The sequence below is a fragment of the Protopterus annectens genome, chromosome 6.part0, assembly GCF_019279795.1.
Source record: "Protopterus annectens isolate FY-2018-M chromosome 6.part0, PAN1.0, whole genome shotgun sequence".
Taxonomy (NCBI): domain Eukaryota; kingdom Metazoa; phylum Chordata; order Ceratodontiformes; family Protopteridae; genus Protopterus; species Protopterus annectens.
Window position 1 is genome coordinate 1,145,819,487 of NC_056737.1, and position 18,025 is coordinate 1,145,837,511.

The 18,025-nt window shown below is 43.4% G+C and overlaps 1 protein-coding gene across 1 annotated transcript in view; it reads right to left on the reverse strand.

The window, feature by feature from the left end:
- CCHR6.PART0H7orf57 (chromosome chr6.part0 C7orf57 homolog) overlaps positions 1-18,025 on the reverse strand; it is a 1,417,733-nt gene that overhangs the window by 720,057 nt on the left and 679,651 nt on the right. Inside the window, exon 4 of the mRNA XM_044074768.1 lies at positions 5,774-5,930. Coding sequence (XP_043930703.1) covers positions 5,774-5,930 — 157 coding nt within the window. The remainder of the gene's footprint in view (positions 1-5,773; positions 5,931-18,025) is intronic.

Here is an 18,025-nt window from a genome sequence, read left to right on the forward strand (position 1 = left end):
TATTTACTACCACTACATAGGTTCACCTGGAGGACATTTTAAGCTTAGCCAATTTTCATTTTGGTGCTTGAATTAACATTTCCTGATTGGTCTTGCCTATTATCCCTGGCTGATAATTGTATATTAGCCCTAGTGAGAATAAATGTGATCACACTGTAGATGATTTGAGGGGACCCATGTAAGGGACGCGGTATTTAGGAACTGCCTCTATCCATTAGTAGCATAAGGGGGGATCCTGGAGTACATTTTTTATTACCCAGCCTTAGATCTAAGTTACATTTGAATATGGACAGGGATGAGCTTTGTTTTACTTGAATGGATAATCTCTTCTGGAACAGGTGTAACCTCTATGATATATATCCATCTTTCCACAACATTCAGTTTAGATAACTGGACTAAGTATTTCTGATGCCATTTAATTTGCTGATGTTCAGTAGGTCCGTCTGTATTAGGTCAGAGGATGCCTTGTATGCCAGGCATGTCACCTCTAAGCACTCTGTCGGATACGGAGTATAGTGATAAATCTTTGAGGTGATCCATGCAAGACCTACTGTTTAGTAAGGTATCTCTGTTGGTATTTCAATTGTTGCATGGGTCTGGACAGATACATGCCAAAGTGGGCATTATACAAAATGACTGACCTAGTGAGGGCTTTGTAAAGGGGGACAATCGCATCTCTAGATCTAGTCACAATCAATTTGTTTATAAGCTGTGCAATATAGAAAGACTTTCGTATGAATCTGGGCACATGTTGGTCAAAGGTTAGGTCACTGTACACACAAGTTCCCAAACGCCAAACTGGCTCATTTCTCAGGGGGCATTGTCAGTTTGGCAGTTCCCTGGAGTAGATGACTTCTCAAAGGATACGATGTATTTCTTGGAGTTTGGTTTCAATTTATGATTCTGGCACCAGTTATTGTTTGAGACAAACCTTCCTGCATGACATTTAAGTAATTTGGGGATTGAATAACTGCTCCTAGCTTGCAGTCATCTCAAACTTAGTTGGCCAAAGCCCTTTGGTATTTCCTTTTACTTTTGAGATGTATATGCCAAACAGAAAAAGTCTCAGCACCGAACCCTGGGAGACATCATTGGTGACTGGTCTCTTCCCCTATTTTGAGGATTTGCATCCTGTGAGCAAGCATACATGTGTACATTCTTTGATTCACCTCCCTGATTGTATTAACCTGACTATCATCTTCTTTCGGCTGCTCCCGTTAGGGGTCACCACAGCGGATCACCCATTTCCATTTCTTCCTGTCCTCTGCATCTTGCTCTGTCACACCAACCACCTGCATGTCCTCTCTTACCACATCCATAAACCTTATCTTAGGTCTTCCTCTTTTCCTGTTACCTGGTAGCTTCATCCTTAGCATCTCTTTCCCAATATACTCAGCATCCCTCCTCAGCACATGTCCAAATCAACATAATCTTGCCTCTCTGGCTTCGTCTCCAAACCTTCCAACCTGGGCTGACCCTCTAATATACTTATTTCTAATCCTGTCCAACCTAGTCACACCTAGTGCAAATCTTGACATCTTTAACTCTGCTACATCCAGCTCAAACTCCTGTCTTTTTGTCAATGCCACTGTCTCCAACTCGTATAACACAGCTGGTCTCACTACCCTCTTGTAGACCTTCCCTTTCACTCTTACAGGTACTCGTCTGTCAGAAATCACTCCTGAAACTCTTCTCCACCCACTCCATCCTGCCTGTACTCTCTTCACCTCTCTTCCACACTCACCGTTACTCTGAACTACTGACCCCAAGTATTAACTTTTCCAACTTTGCCACCTCTACTCCTTGCATCCTCACCATTCCTCTATCCTCCCTCTCATTCACACACACATATTCTTAGTCCTGCTGATCTTCATTCCTCTTCTCTCTAGAGCATATCTCCATCTCTCCATGGTCTCCTTCACCTGTTCCCTTCTCTCACTACAGATCACAAAGTCATCTGCAAACATCATAGTCCACAGGGACTCCTGTCTGATCTAGTCTGTCAACCTGTCCATCACCAATGCAAATAAGAAAGGGCTCAGAGCTGATCCTTGATGTAACCCCATCTCCACCTTAAACGCATCCGTCACTCCCACTGCAGACCTCACCACTGTCGCACTACCCTCGTACATATCCTGTACCACTCTTACATACTTCTCTGACACTCCTGACTTCCTCATACAATACCACAACTCCTCTCTAGGCACCCTGCCCTGTCATATGCTTTCTCTAAGTCTACAAAAACACAATGCAACTCCTTCAGACATTCTCTGTACTTCTCCATCAACACTCTGAGAGCAAACATCGCATCTGTAGTGCTCTTTCTCGACTTGAAACCATACTGCTGATCACTAATCATCACGTCCCTTCTTAACCTAGCTTCCACTACTCTTTCCCATAACTTCATGCTGTGACTGATCAATTTAATCCATCTGTAGTTACTACAGCTCTGCACATCACCCTTATCTTAAAAATTGGTACCAAAACACTTTCTCCATTCCTCAGGCATCCTCTCACTTTCTAAGATTTCATTAAACAATCTGGTTAAAAACTCCACTGCCATTTCACCTAAACACCTCCATGCTTCCACAGGTATGTCATCTGGGCCAACAGCCTTTCCATTCTTCATTCTCTTCATAGCTATCCTTACTTCCTCCTTGCTAATCCATTGTACTTCATGATTCACTATCCCCCACATCATCCAACCTTCTCTCCCGCTCATTCTCTTCATTCATCAACCCCTCAAAGTACTCTTTCCATCTCCTCAACACACTCTCCTCACTTGTGAATGTTTCCCTCATTATCCTTTATCACCTTTACCTGCTGCACATCTTTCCTAGCTCGGTCCCTCTGTCTAGCCAATCGGTACAGGTCCTTTTCTCCCTCCTTAGTGTCCAACCTTTCATACAACTCTTCATATGCCTTATCCTTAGCCTTCGCCACCTCATCTCCTTATACTCCTGTCTACTTTCTTCATCTCTCTGACAATCCCACTTCTTCTTTGCCAGCCTCTTTGCCTGTACACTCTCCTGTACTTCCTCACCACCATGTCTCCTTGTCGTCCTTCCTCTGTCCCGATGTGATACCAAGCACCTTTCTAGCAGTCTCCCTTACTAGCTCTGCTGTAGTTACCCAGCTATTTGGTAACTCTTCACTGCCACCCAGTGCCTGTCTTAACTCATCCCTGAAGTCCACCTCACAATTACCCTTTTTCAATTTCCACCATTTGATCCTTGGTGCTGCCCTCACACTCCTCCTACTCTTCTTGATCACCGACATCATCCTACAAACCACCATCCTATGCTGCCTAACTACACTTTCCCTGGTCATCACTTTACAGTCTCCAATCTCCTTCAGACTGGCCCTCCTATACAAGATATAATCCACCTGTGTGCATCTTCCTCCTCTCTGACTATATTAAATTATATTCCTTGTATAATACAGCACCACTTGTTAGAATGTGTTTTACATTTGTAGTTTGGACCAGTCTTCTAGTGAGCAATGAAACAAAATGTATGAACCAATAAGGACAAAACTACCCATTTCAGAAAATTTCAACCATAAAAGGCCACTCAAACTTCTGTCATTACAATCCACCAGTATCAATAAATATGCAAAATCTCTGCAGAAGTAAGTCATCTGAATAATTCCACATTAAAGGGATCTGTAATTAATGAAGAGGCTCCTGCTAGCAAACAACTTTATATTTCACTGTTTCATCTACAAATAAAGTGCCTGTTGCCCTTGAAGAATAAATTGCCTATGCTGCGAAAGATAAGCTAGTAACTTTACAATGGGGAATGGATGGCAAACTGATAACAGGTTCATAGTTACTAAGCAACTCCTCCAAAGGAAGACATTCATAGGGCTGCAGCATCCACTCCCATTAAAGTACAACACAGTACAGTATCAGCGATCTGCATACTGTGTGAGTAGTACCCACAGCCTTCTGCATCAAAAGCAAGTATACTACCTGTTGTGCTACTAACAATGCAAACAACTTAGCATAAGTAGCATTAAACTTCTCTTCCCCTGAAGCTCTTAATTCCTTGTCAAATCCACTTGCCGATCAACTAAATCGATCAACTTCACAGCACAAGAAATCTGGAAAAAGCCAAAATTTATTGGGGGGGGGGCAAACACCCAAAACCAGGGACACATTTTAACTATTGATTGTATATTCTTAGGAAGTTGTTAAAATAAAACGTTTTGAGTTACCATGTGTTTCCTGAAAGATATCAAGACTGGAACTTAAAGAATTATCATTATTTAGTGAATTTGGTTCTCACTGATTTGCCAGAAAAACACAAATTTTAAGAGGAACAGACCAAAAGTATGAGCCAAATATTCTGTGAAATTCTGGACAGTGGAGAGCTATGGACTCAACACCCTGAATCACAAGTGGTGGTATGGGTAGAGAATTCAGGCTCTTGTTTGAGCCTGAGTAACACTAACCACCAGGTATACCTAACTGGGACATTTTACACACAGACAAGCAGGAGCAGCGTAACTCCTGCAAATAAGAGCATAATTCTCCTTACCGGCATGACTCTGGCAGCACCAACAGAACAGCGGCAGCATAACTCTTGTAACACAGAGGACAAGAACAGCCAGTCAAGTTAGTTTAACTTTCTTGCGCGAATTCCCGTTAGAGTGAAAACTCCACTTCATTAATTTTTCTTGATAGGTCTTGCAGCTGTAAGTGTGTGTGTGTGTGGGGGGGGGGGTCCCTCTCCCCCTGGCTCTATGGTTCCAGCACCCACGAGTATTTCTCAAAACAAGGGGTTGCTTCATCCTTTCAGAAAGCTCTATTTTAATAGGATGGTGTAAGATTTAAGTTCATTGTCATTGAACATATGTTTTTAAATCACTTCCTTTATCAGAATGATTCTTTCCTGTATGTGAAATTATACATCACACACACACACACACACACACACACACACACACACACACACACCAAAACTGCAATCTCAGTGGTACAACAGGTAGCATACTTGCCTTTGGTGCAGAAGACTGATGTTTCTATTCCCACACAAGGCAGTTAGTGCGGTTGGGGGGGGGTTGCACTCCTTAGTATGTCATCCTTTGGATGAGACATTAAACCGAAATCAGCTGAGCTAGTGAAAGTAAAAGTTGATGTAAAACATCCCACGGCACTTATCAAATGAACAGGGGAAGTTCCCATGTGTCCTGGCCGTATTTTCCTGAGTCAGTATGAATACCACCATGGAGGTCCCCCGAAGAGAGTCCACTCTTGACTGGGTTACTCCCACTAGGCCAAAGTGTAAATGGATAAACAATGTTTTCTGCTTAGGCACTGGTTTTAAATCTTGTTCATAGATTGGTACTAGGCTACCGGCCCTAGGGCCTACACAAGCCTAGCCATAACAATTCCCTGGCTATTTCTTCCCACACTATTTACTTTCCTGGACCCCTGTTTAGCAGGGCGACTGATGTGATCCCCAGAGTGAATTTCCTTTCTCCCATCCAATCGTAAACATGAATAGAAAATATCAGCTCATGTTTGGGAATCAATACCAAGACCTCAAACTTCATGCTGGTATAATTTCCTCTGAACTAAAAAGACCCTCAATTAGGTGTTCAGTTTTCGTATACAGCATTTTTCCTTCAGCTAGGAACCCCCTAGAATGGTGATAACATCATATTATTTCTATAAAAAAGTCTCCAAGTGAAAAGATGAAAGCACTAAATATTCATGTGATCTGAGATTCCGTTTGCGGTATGTTGGCTGATGTATTTATATACTTACCATACCAACATCCATGATCCAGTCATCTTTCTTTCTTTCCCAGGATGCATTATTATCTGTTCCAAATGGTGCATGAAGAGAATGAGAATCTCCAGTATCTTTGCTCTTCTGAAATTCCATATGATGCATATAATCAGGAGTTGCCCAGGAAGATGCCCTGCAAACAGACAAATTAATGTTCCTTTTGATTTAAGATTAACTTTCGCCTTAGAAAATTTTAACTTTTATTCAGACAAAATCCATGAGAAATATACATACTCAAAGGGACCTGTTATTTACCACCACCACACTCCTACAGTCATCAATGCCATCATCTAGGTTTTGCAGTACCACTTTTGCAAACTCAGTCCCTCGTACTCTTGTCTACCATGTCCAGCTGAGAGCCCAGACTTGAGATTGATCACTACAATGACAGTAGCGGACATTTAACATTCTGTCTAGCCAGTATGTGCAGCAAAACTATGTAGCTAGTTACATACTAGAGTTCTGTGATGAGACAAACAGCAGCAAGCTATAAAGGTTAATGGGAAGTGTATGCATTTTGTTAAGTCTATGAAGGAGAAGCTGCACAAATTCAAAATGGTGTCAATGTATATTGTGAAATATGACATTTGGCCTAAAAGGTAATAAGGAAAAGAACAGCTGTGTACGTAAACTGGCCATAACAGTAGATGTCTGAATGACCACCACAGCAGTAGCTTTTTCTATGGGGGTCATATCATGCCAAGCATACAACAGCTGTCCAGCTTCGAAAGCTTCAGCGTACCTTCCACATGACCAAGCTGCAAGACGGATCGAGCTGAACTGACAAAGACAAGTTAGAGTGCCTGCCAAGCCCTTCAAAGCTTTCCCGTCAATGAAAAAAGGGAGGCTGGGCCCCAAAAGGACAGTGCTAGGATGAAAAAAAAAACATAACCACACCCTAGCATAACCAACATACCAAAAAACAAGGCAGCTGGAAGGAGGGAGAAGCTACTGCAGCAATGATCATTTGAACATACATCGTTATGGTAAGTTTACTTTCACAAATGTATTGCATTCATAATATTGTTCACTACTGCAGTAACCTTAGCTATATGGGTACACTACATTAGCTTACTACTTTTAGAAGAAGGTGGAAGGAGAAGTGTCCAGGAGCCCCCGGAAAATGATCCTTGCAAAGCCTGACGTATACCTAGAGAAGGAATCAATCTTAAAGTACTTTGTAAAAGTATACACAGAGGATGAAGTTGCAGCTTCTAGAATACTTTTAGAATCCAACCCTTTTCAAAAACCCATAGATGAAGCCAAGGTGCTGGTAGAGTGGGCCTTGACCCTGCCAGGTAATAATAACAAAAGATAATGGTCCTAGACAACCATTTGGAAATTGTTCTGACAAAGGTTGTTCTTTCTTCTTATTTCACAAGAAATGAACAAGTGACCCTAAGATCTAAAAAAAATTAGTTGTCAAGACAGTACCCAATTTGTCTGCGGACATCCAATGTATGGAATATCATCTCTCCTTCATTTTTGGGTTCAGGAAAGAGCATGGGGAGATGGATTGCTTGGCTCAAAGTAAACTCAGATACCACTTTAGGCATAAAAGGAGGATTAGTTCTCAAAGAAACCATGTCACTGTGGATAATGAGATGGGGTTGACTCACTATAACAGCCTGCAAATCGGTTACCCTTCTTGCAGAGGTCAGAGCAATCAGTAAAATTGTTTTCCATTTTAAGAAACTCAAGTCAGCCAAGTTAGCTGATTGAAATGGAGCAAATGATAGGTTCTCGGAAACGAAATTAACATCCCAAAGAGGGGTCACCAGTTCTCTTGAGGCTTCTTATGCAAAACCCCTTTCAAAAACATTTTGACATAAGAACATATTGAAAGAGGAGGATCCATGGGCAGACATCCTGAAATGGGCAATAAATGAACCTTGACAGAGGAGTAAGAAAAAAAAAATAAGTTATGTACTCACCATAACATTTCATGCGAGTTGTTCATCTCGCCTTCATTCTTACTGATGGGTTCAAGCTGATCCTTGGCTCAGACTCAGCCAAATGCAAAAGCTCAAGGTCTTCAACCAGCTTGTGGCCTACTCCCTATCCCATGATGCACTGATGATTCCCTCAGATCTTGTTTGCTGCTAATAAACATATATGCTACTCTTAACATACCAACAGTATAGAAAATACTAGACAAGGATCACATACAGCCATGCTTTGCCTTAAATCTCAGTCCTTAAGAAGCCTGGATGGGGGTTGGAGGGTGGGACGTACGAATGAAGGCAAGGTGAACAACTCACATGGAACGTTATGGTGAGTACATAACTTCATGTGAAATTGTCCTATCTCGCCCTCATTCTTACTGATGGGTTAGCGTCCCAAGCACCATCTTTCTTGGGTGACTCATGGGAGTATATTCTTCAGGGCAGTGGAACCAAAGGAAGCCCTGCCCCTGGAGCCCTTATCTTCTTTGCAATGAGTGATAAAGGTATGCGGCTTTGACGAAGTGGCTGCTGCACAAATAGCATACATCAGTAATTTGGTAGTAAAGGCTGAAGAGGTGGAGACAGCTCTAGTTGAGTAGGCCTTTATTTTGTTTTGTAGCGGTATATTCACTAAACTATAAGTAAAGGAAATACAATCAGATAGCCATTTTGATAAAGTGGATTTCACAACAGGAGTTCCTTTCTTGGAATATGAGAAAGAAAAGAAGAGCTGTTCTGTTTTCCTGAAATCCTTGGTGCTATCCAGACAGAATCAAAGCTGTCTGTGAACATAAAGCTTGTGCAGCATATAATCTACCTTATTGCTATATTTAGGGAAGAAAACAGGCAACTCTATTGACTGATTGAGGTTTGTTTCTGAACATATTTTTGGTAAAAAAAAAGAGGTATTAGTCTGAAGAGAAACTATCATTATGAAAAATTAGATATGGAGGTTTAGTGGACATGGCCTGTAACTCTGAAACCCTCAGAATGGAAGTAATGGCTACTAAAAATATGGTTTCCCATGTGAGACGCTTTAGGTCAAATGAGGTGGCTGGTTCAAAGGGAGGTAGGATGATTCTTGAAAGAACAAAATTCAGATTCCACAGAGTCATTGGAGATTTGATGGGTGGTCTCAAATGTATAGTACCATTGAGAAGCGCCTTGGAAAGTATATATGACATATTGGATCCTTCATCACCAAGATGAAAGTTAGATATTGCAGCCAATTGAACTCAAATAGTGGCGGTTGCACCTTCATTGAAAAGCTTAGTCAAAAATTCCAAAATAGAGGATATCCGGAACTAAATAATGATCAATATCACTTTTAATGACCAAATTGAGAATCATTTCCATTTACTGAGATATAACCTCCTAGTGGATGATTTGTGAGGGGATGTCAAAATATGCTGTGCTGCAGCTGAAAGATTCGGTAACCTGGCTATGTTTGGCAGTGAAACATTCAAGATGTCAACTTGAGGGACTGAAGGGATGGATGAAGAGCCCCCGATGTGTGAATCAGGAGGTCTGAAACTCGGTCCAGGATCCAAGGTTCTTCCAATAGATGAGGCCGAAGAAAGGGGAACCAAATCTGGCGAGGCCAATAGGGGGTTATTAGAATGATTGTCCTTCCCAGAGCGCAAACATTCGGTAAAACTCCGGGTATCAGTGGAAATGGTAGAAAGGCATAAAGACCACCCGGGGGCCAATTGTGAACAAGTGCATCCCTTGGGGCATCCCCTTGAGGGGGAATTACAGCAAAGCAGCTGGTGCATTTCGGATTTGTGGGAGTGGAAAAGAGATCGCAGCAAGGCTGGCTCCATTTGTGGAATATCCTTTCCGCTACTTCGTTTGTTAGGGACCACTCTTGAGGCAACGGAATTGCCCTGCTCAGTTTGTCTGCTATGACACTGGACTTCCCTGGGATATGCATTGCTATCAGAAAGCGCTGGGTAGAGGTTGCCCCACTGCAATACTGTCAGGGCCTCTCGACATAGGGGGTAAGATTTGGTTCCTCCTTGTTTGCTGATGTACCAGACTACTGATGTGTTGTCTATCTGTATCGCAAAGGTCCCCTGAGGAAGAGAGTCTTGAAAGGACTGCAACGCTAGAAGTACCACTCTTATTTCTAAGACATTGATATGCAGATTGGCCTCGTAATGATTCCATGTGCCTTGGGCTGTTCTTCCCTGATAATGCCCCCCCCCCATCAGGGAAGCGTCCGTGGTCATTATGGCTATAGCGGTTGGTAGAACAAAAGGACGTCCCGGCGTTACCCAATGCGATATTAGCCACTGTTGGAGATCCTTTCTGCAAGAATTCGTGATTATGATCTGATGAGATATTGGGAGATCTTGAAATGACCACTGCGTGAAAAGGAGCCATTGTAGTATGCGCATGTGCATCCGATGCAGTGGAATTGCAATGATGGCTGCTGCCACTGTACCCAACAATTTGAGAACCATGGATGCTGGGGCTTTTTATTTTGAGAGAAGAGTTAGAACCTGCTGTCGAAGAGAACAAACCCTTTCTGGTGGAAGTTTTAGGGTCATTATGGTGGTGTCAAAGTCTGCTTCTAGGAAAACAGTTGTGATGGCGATAAGACAGACTTTTCTAAGTTTATGGTAATCCCAAACTGACAGCATAGATTCATAGCAATGTCCCTTTGCTTGAATGAGTTGATGCCTGGTGGTGGCGGTTAGGAGCCAGTTGACTAGGTATGGAAACATCTGGAAACCTAAACGTCTCAGGTGAGCCGTGACTACTGTCATGCATTTGACCACTCGGGGCTGTAGTGAGACCAAAGGGCAGAGCTCAAAATTGTTAGTGACTGGCCCCCAGCTGAAAGTGCAGATGATGATCTCTGGATGGTCTGGCCATTTGTATGTGGTAGTATGCATCCTGGAGATCTATCAAGCACATCCAATTGTCTTTCCCTAGAAAGAGAAGTATTGACTGCAGCGTGACCAACCAGAACTTCGTCCTTCTTACAGATTTGTTCAGTCTGCTGAAATCTAAAATGGGTCTCCAGTCCCGTTTTCTTTGGAAGTAAAAAGAACCTTGAGGAAGTTCCGGATCCTCTCTGGTCTGCCGGGACCAGTTGGATGACTCTTGTTTAGCAACCTTTGAACTTCTATGGTTGCTTGCTCCCTGTGACTGGGTAGAACATTTGGAATTTTCTTTACAGGGGGAAGTGGGGCGAAAAAGGGGATAGAGTAACCTCTGGATATGATACTTTGCACCCAGCTGTCTTATTTTTAGCCAGGCATACGGGTACAAAGATAAGCGTTCCATGATGGCCTCCAGCGATGGACAGGCAGGCCTCCTCTCACGAGCACTGGTAGGACTTCCAAAAGAACCGATCTCAGTCACCCTGGGTCTGCGGACCCTCTCTGCTGCGTGGATGGCATCTTCCATTATTACCCCCTCCTTTGCCTCTGGAGGGGGTTTCAAAACTTTATCCTGAAAGGCTCCTTGAGGTTTACGGAACCGCATCTTTCCTCCTTTCTGACCTTTGGGGTATGGTCTGGTAGGAATGGAAAAATGGACTGACGGCAGACAGAGCCTTCTCATTTTGTTCACACCTGGTAAGCACTTCTTTCACTTTGGGTCCAAAAAGGGATGGGCCATCAAAAGGGGTGTTGATAAAGGATGACTTAAAGGGCTCCGCAAAAGAACATAAGCGCATCCAGGAATGTCTCCTAAAAGTAATTCCTGTAACCACTGCTCTGCTTGCTCCATTAGCTGCATACGAAAGCAAAACATGGTAGAGTTTATGTAATTGGGGTTGGAGAGCTGTGAAGATATTTTATCTGAGACCCCCACAGCTACTGAACCCTGTAGAGCATCTCCTTTAGGAGATCTCTTTGCAATCTAGTGAAATGAATAAGATAATTCAGCGATCTAAAAACAAAAGTCACTGAAATAAACATGCACTTCCCATATCTGTCCATGACTCTCAAATCTTTATTCGATGGATGGACCTACATAGAAGTTTCAGATAACTCCTCCTTGGTGGCCGCCGCCACCACCATGGCATCAACAGGGACTCCCTTGATGAGAAAAGTCTGGTCTTGTAGCGAGGTAATAAACTTATTGGGCCTCCTAGGGACAGGTTCCACTGTATCGGGAGACTCCCACTCCTTTCAACAAACCAAGTCCATGAGTTCGTCGAAAGGCAGAGACACCCAAGAGGCGGAGGGCTGAGACCTGAAAACCTTCAGGTAGACTGACTCGTCATCAGTAGGTTTGGTGGACTGCCAATCACCCCTCTGCTTGAGAATCTCGAAGATATCCATGAAGGAGATATCTTCTGAGGGTGACCGTGGGGAACCTTCTGAATCTTCCAAGTCAGTGTCTGAAGTGATGTATTCCTGAGGGGAGTCCAGATGCTTCCTCTTGCATAGCCTCTTTCAAGGGACCTACTCAGTAGGAGCTTCTGGTGAGGTCTCAGAAGAGCAGGGAGCACGCAATGGGGCTACCTGAGGCTCTAGGTCTCTACGCTTTTGTGAAATCTGTGATGATGAAGTAGACACGGGCGCTTTAGGGGGAGAAGCTGCTGGTCCTGATGAGTTGGTGGTCTGTGCGGACAATGCTCTCTTCATGGTTTTGAAGGCCCCCCGGTTCCAATGCGAAGGAAACCCTGGATCCGACGATCCAGCTGATTCCCCCAGCACCAAGACGGTAGCCTCAGAGCCAGAGGTAGGTGCCGAACTCACCTGCGCCAAAGCCCCGAGAGGCAAAGTCAGACCAGAAAGATCGGTTCAATTATCCTCCCTGGACCCGACCGATGAGTGTCGGACCCCAGACCGAAGTAGTCCGAGAGGACAGCACCGAAAGTCCTGGAGCAGGTCTCTGCACCAATGGCTCCACTATCATCAGTTCCAAGCACTCTGGCTCAGAAACCTCGAGTCGGATCATAGGTTCATAGGTAGATACTAGGCTATCTGCCCGAGGGCATTTATAAGCCTAGCCCGTAAGCGTCGGCTATCACCGCCCCTTAAATTAGTTAGCTGTGCCTCTGTCAAGCAGAGCCATAGACGTGATCCCAGGGGTGTACTTTCTATTTCCCATCCACTCATCAAGGTTCTTCCATAAGAGCAATATTGAGGTGCTCTGTCTAATGTAATTAGGGATTTTGTTCCAAAGCGTGGGGAGTCTCTGTGCCAGAAATCTGTCCCTCCAGCATGTTCTATTTATTGTAGTGTCATGGTTTAGCTCACTGGAGCATGTGGCTCGTAGTGACTTGGATTTCTTTAGGAGGAGCATGTCCATCAATTCAGAGTTGAACATGGCTTTGTAGGTTAGGCAGAGATCACCTCTGAGCAAGTGGTATGCCACTGAGTAAAGCTGGAGTTTTTTCAGTCTGGTTGCATAAGGCATATGTTTGAGGCCTGTGATCCTCTTGGTGAAGTACTTCTGTGGTTTCTCCAGCTGCTGGTAGTGTCTTGTGAGGTACATCCCAAAAGGGGCATTATACTCTAGGATGGGTCTGATGAGTGACTAGTATAGAGGCACTATTACCTCTATTTCTAGATGCGAACCCTTTAGTAATTAGATGGGCTACACAGGATTTCCCAACTACTTTGGCGATGTGATTGTCAAACGAGAGATTACTATCTACCCGAATCCCCAGGTCTCTTATTACCTCTTCTGAATTAAGGGGCTGCCAACAATGTGGTAGTTCATGGGTGTTTTGTTCTTCCCAAACGGGATGACTATGCATTTTTTGGCATTTAACTTGAGGCCATGACTTCGACACCATGTGTCAGTCTCGGCGAGGCCCTTCTGGACAATGTCCGTGTCAGCCGGAGTGTCAATTAATATTTCCCAGCTTGCAGTCGTCAGCCATAGACCTTTTATGCTTGCCTGTACTTCTGAGAAATATATGCCGAACAGTAGCGGGCCCAAGACTGAACCCTGGGGGACACCACTTGTGACTAGTTTAGAGTCTGACATGGATCCCGCTATTCTTACTGAGTGGGTTCTGTCTGTAAGCCAGCTGGCAACCCATCTCGTGGCGTAGGGGTTTATAGGTTCATAGATTAGTACTAAGCTAACTGCCTTGCGAGCCATTTTTTAAGCCTAGCCAATTATCCCTTGTGAGACTCAAACCCTGCACCTTGTGCTTGCAAGGCAAACACCTTAACCATTAGGCCACTCTGACAACCCTGTTTAGGCTGATGAGTTTTGTCTAGGATACCCGAGTGAGGAATGGTGTCGAAGTCAACCAGGTTCAGTAGGCATGATCTGCCCTTAAAGCCTAACTGAGTTGGGTCAAGTGTTTGGGGGTCTCCTATGTCCTTGTTAATGAGTTCCATGATGATACGCTCCATAGCCTTGCAGATGAGGCTGGTCAGGCTTATAGGGCAATAGTTACCAGGGTCAGTTGTTGCTCCCTCTTTGTGAAGTGGAATAACCGTTGCTGTGCACCATTCCAAGGGCATGCAGCCTGTGGATAGGCTGAAAAAAGTTTCTTTAGGAGAGGGCTTAGTTCATCTTGCAGTTCGTGCAGAACGCAGCCTGGGACTCCATCTGGCCCTATTGATGCTGTGTTTTTGGCTTTTGTAAGGGCTATTTTTACTTGTGCTTCTATGATTTCAGGGATGCTGGACTCCATGTATTACTATGGGTCCTTTTGGGGGTGATAGATTTAGTGCCAACTTCACCCCCATATCTGCCAGGATGTTGGCGATGTCCTAGGTTCCGTATATTTTGTGCTATTTTGCACCAGCTTGGCGCATATCGGTGATTGACCACTTAGATTCTTTACATAGCCATAGAAGGGTCTGTGGTTATCTTTTGAATCCTTGGCTACCTTTCTTTCGAAATTTGCCTTGGAAGATTTTATAAGGGACCTAAGTTTTTTACTAATACTGTTGAGGGATGGCTTCCCTTCTTGGGATTTGCTTTTTTTCTGGATCAGAGGAACATAAGTAGAGGGGGAAGGAAGCCAGAGGGGTCGATCCTGACAAAAGCTTGGCCAACGCTGGTGTCTGCAGAAGCCTCTGCACATGATACACATCCATGTCTGTAAGGCGTCTTGAGGACCGAGAGGATGGAACCGCAGAACCCACAGATTGTAATTCTGGTGATTTTAGAATAGGAGATACCGGCTCCTAATAGTAACAACTGTTGGCTCCGATGTCAGTGGAGCCAAAGTTGAAGGTTCATCGGCTTTGGACTGACTGGAAGGTGGAGATTTTCTCTGCTCCAAAGATCCAGAAGCAGATGATTTTTTTGAAGAGTTAGTTGGTTTAGCATGAACTGCATGAACTGCCCTACTCTGATCTAATGATTCCTGAAAGGAAGATTTAATTAAAACCTTTGACAATTAGTTTATTCTTCCTTTCCTGTAACACTCTACAACTAAACGAGTGACATACAGAGCATGTTTCCTTCAGATACAAGGGGCCTAACAGTACACATCTGTTTGTCCATCGGTAATGGACATCTTTTGTCTGCACTTGGACATTTCTTGAAGCCCGAAGGCTTAGCCTGCTTATTCTTGTCCTTATCCTGTGACATTTTTATATGTAAAAAAAGAGAACAGTCCGCACAACACACTATAAGCCCTCTAATTTAAATGAGTTTGAAAATAAAAAATTAGCCTTCCAACTTAAACAGGCTAGAAATAAAATTCAAATTACACACCAAACTATGAAATTTAGCCTTCTAATTTAAACACGCTATAAATGGAAAATTAAATTCACACACTACACTGTTAAATTCACAGTAACACTATTATGAAAACTTAACTAGTTATAAAGGAATAAGGGTATAACAAGGCCTTCAAACAGGCCATGAACAGACAAGAAAAACAGAATCACACTCAGAAAAAAACTAAGTGCAAAAGGCACTCTGAATAACTACAACTATGTTAAGTCAGCAAACCTGATCTAAGACTCTAAAATATATATAGAAAAACAATTTTCACTGGCCAGAGCTGGGGAATCACCCGATCTGTTGCAGTGGCAAATGAGAGCTGGGGGAATCACCAGTGCATCATGGGATAGGGAGTAGGCCATGAGATGGTTGAAGACCGCAAGCATTTGCATTTGGCAGAGTCCCAGCTCCGAGCCCATCAGTAAGAATGAAGGCGAGATAGGGCAACGTCACATCATAGGATAGTAACTCACAAATATTGTAAAACCAGAAAAGCACTAGCCCTGAATGGGTGCTGGTTATGTTGTTGGCGGCAAATAGCAAAACTTTTCCAGTTGTTACTATATGATTTTCTAGTAGCAGGTTTCTTGCCTCCATTAGTACCTGCTGTACTACTTCAATAAGTAAGTGCCAAAAAGGATTTAAGACCCTATCACCCAGGCAGTCAACTGAAGTTGAATGGTGGTGGGGTGTATCAAACACTCCTACTCTTGAGTGAGTAGTTCCAGTATGGGAGAACCACGGTTACCTGGGACAGAAGGGAGCCACCCCAATGATCTTGAGGGATTCCTTCTAAATCTTCAGAACTATCCTCAATATTAATAGAAAGGGTGGAAAGGCATACAGGAGCATTCCTGTCCAAGGGAAAGAAAACTCATCTGTCTTCCAAGCCTTCTTGCATGGAGTCCTGGAGCAGAATCCTAACAGCACTGGGATCTGAAAAGACAAAGGGTGTCGATACGGCCAAAGAGACTTCAGATACCACTGTATCCTTTTCATGTGGAGTGTTTTCATTGGTTTCCAAGAGAATCACAGAAGCCAGAATGCCCAAAATGCTGAGGTATTCCTTCAAAGTGACTGAAGTCTGAGTGGAAAACCCTAGATATAGATCTATTTTAATTGTGGAGGAAAGCTCTTTGAACTGTGGTGTTTGACATCACAGATTCATAACCCTGAGAGACAGAGTCAAGAAAGACTTCTGAATGCTCTGTTGGAATCCCGGCTTGTGTACGAGGTATCTCACTAAAGAGAGAGACAGAAATTCCTGACACTTTGAAAAAGACTGCAAAGATAAACAAGTTGTCTAAATATAGAAAATTGTGGATACCCTGTAGCCAGCAATGTGCTACAGCTGGACTCAGACCTTTTGTGAACACTCGATGCACGGGACAGTTCACAGGGTATGGCAAAGAACTGATAATGCGATCCAGACACAAAACCTTACGAAACATCTGAAGTCTGGATGAATAGGAATGTGATGACAAGAATCTTTTTAAGTCTAGTGTTGTCAGGAAACTTAAAAAAAGATAACAGTTTGCGAAGTGGCATCATTCTGAATTTGAGCACAATCACAAACAGGATTATAAAAGAAAGATCCAGAACTGGTCTCCAAGCACTTTCATTGGCACTAAAAACATCCTATAATAAAAGCCCTTTCTCATCTGGGAAGGAGGAAATAGATCCATCCCTCCCTGCGACAGTATGTGATGAAGAACAAATAGAAACAAAACAGTCTGGTCTATAGGATGTGGAATTACCTCTGGAAAGGAGGAATTTTCTCCCACTGCCATCTGTAACCTTAATGAATGATCTTCAAAACCTATTTGACTGATACTGACCATTGCCAAAGAGAAAAGTGGACATTCATACTCTCTGGAAGAAAAACAAGAGGCCGTCAGGGTAAGAGGGGAGAAAAAAGCCTCTTAAATAGTCATTCTGACTTACTGGACTGTCCTTGGTTTGGGGAGTTCGCAAAATTTGTTTTGACCACCCCTGCTATTTCAAAAAGAAGTTATGTACTCACCATAACGTTCCATCTGAGTAGTTGCACTTCATTTGTCTTCAACCTGTGGGTCTATGGATCCGAATCGGATCCAACACGCCGGCATAACCAACATCTGATCAGAGCTCCAAGCTCCTCCCCTTACCCATAATGCCTCCCTTTGCTCCTTCCTCCCTTCAGATTGAGTTTGCTGCCCAGCAAAACATAAGCCTGACCCAAAAAAGGACCTTACCACTATCAGCACCCCTAAAATTCCTGCGCCAAGCATACTAAGGGAATGCTCTGGAATGTTCATGTTCCAAATACAAGGCCAGGACAATAGTGACAAGATTGGGGAAAGGGGGGCTGGTTGAAGACAAATGAAGTACAACTACTGAGATGGAACTTTATGGTGAGTACATAACTTCTTTATCTGAAGTAGTTGATTTCATTTGGTCTTCAACCTGTGGGACAGAGTCCCTAGCTACAAACAACTGGGTGGCTCTTATGGAAGGATATTCCAGAGCACAGTGGAGCCAAAGGATGCCCTATTCCTGGATATAATGTCCAAATTTGTAATGTGAGATGAAAGTATGAGATGAGGACCAGGTGGTTGAAGAGCAAATATCATCCAAT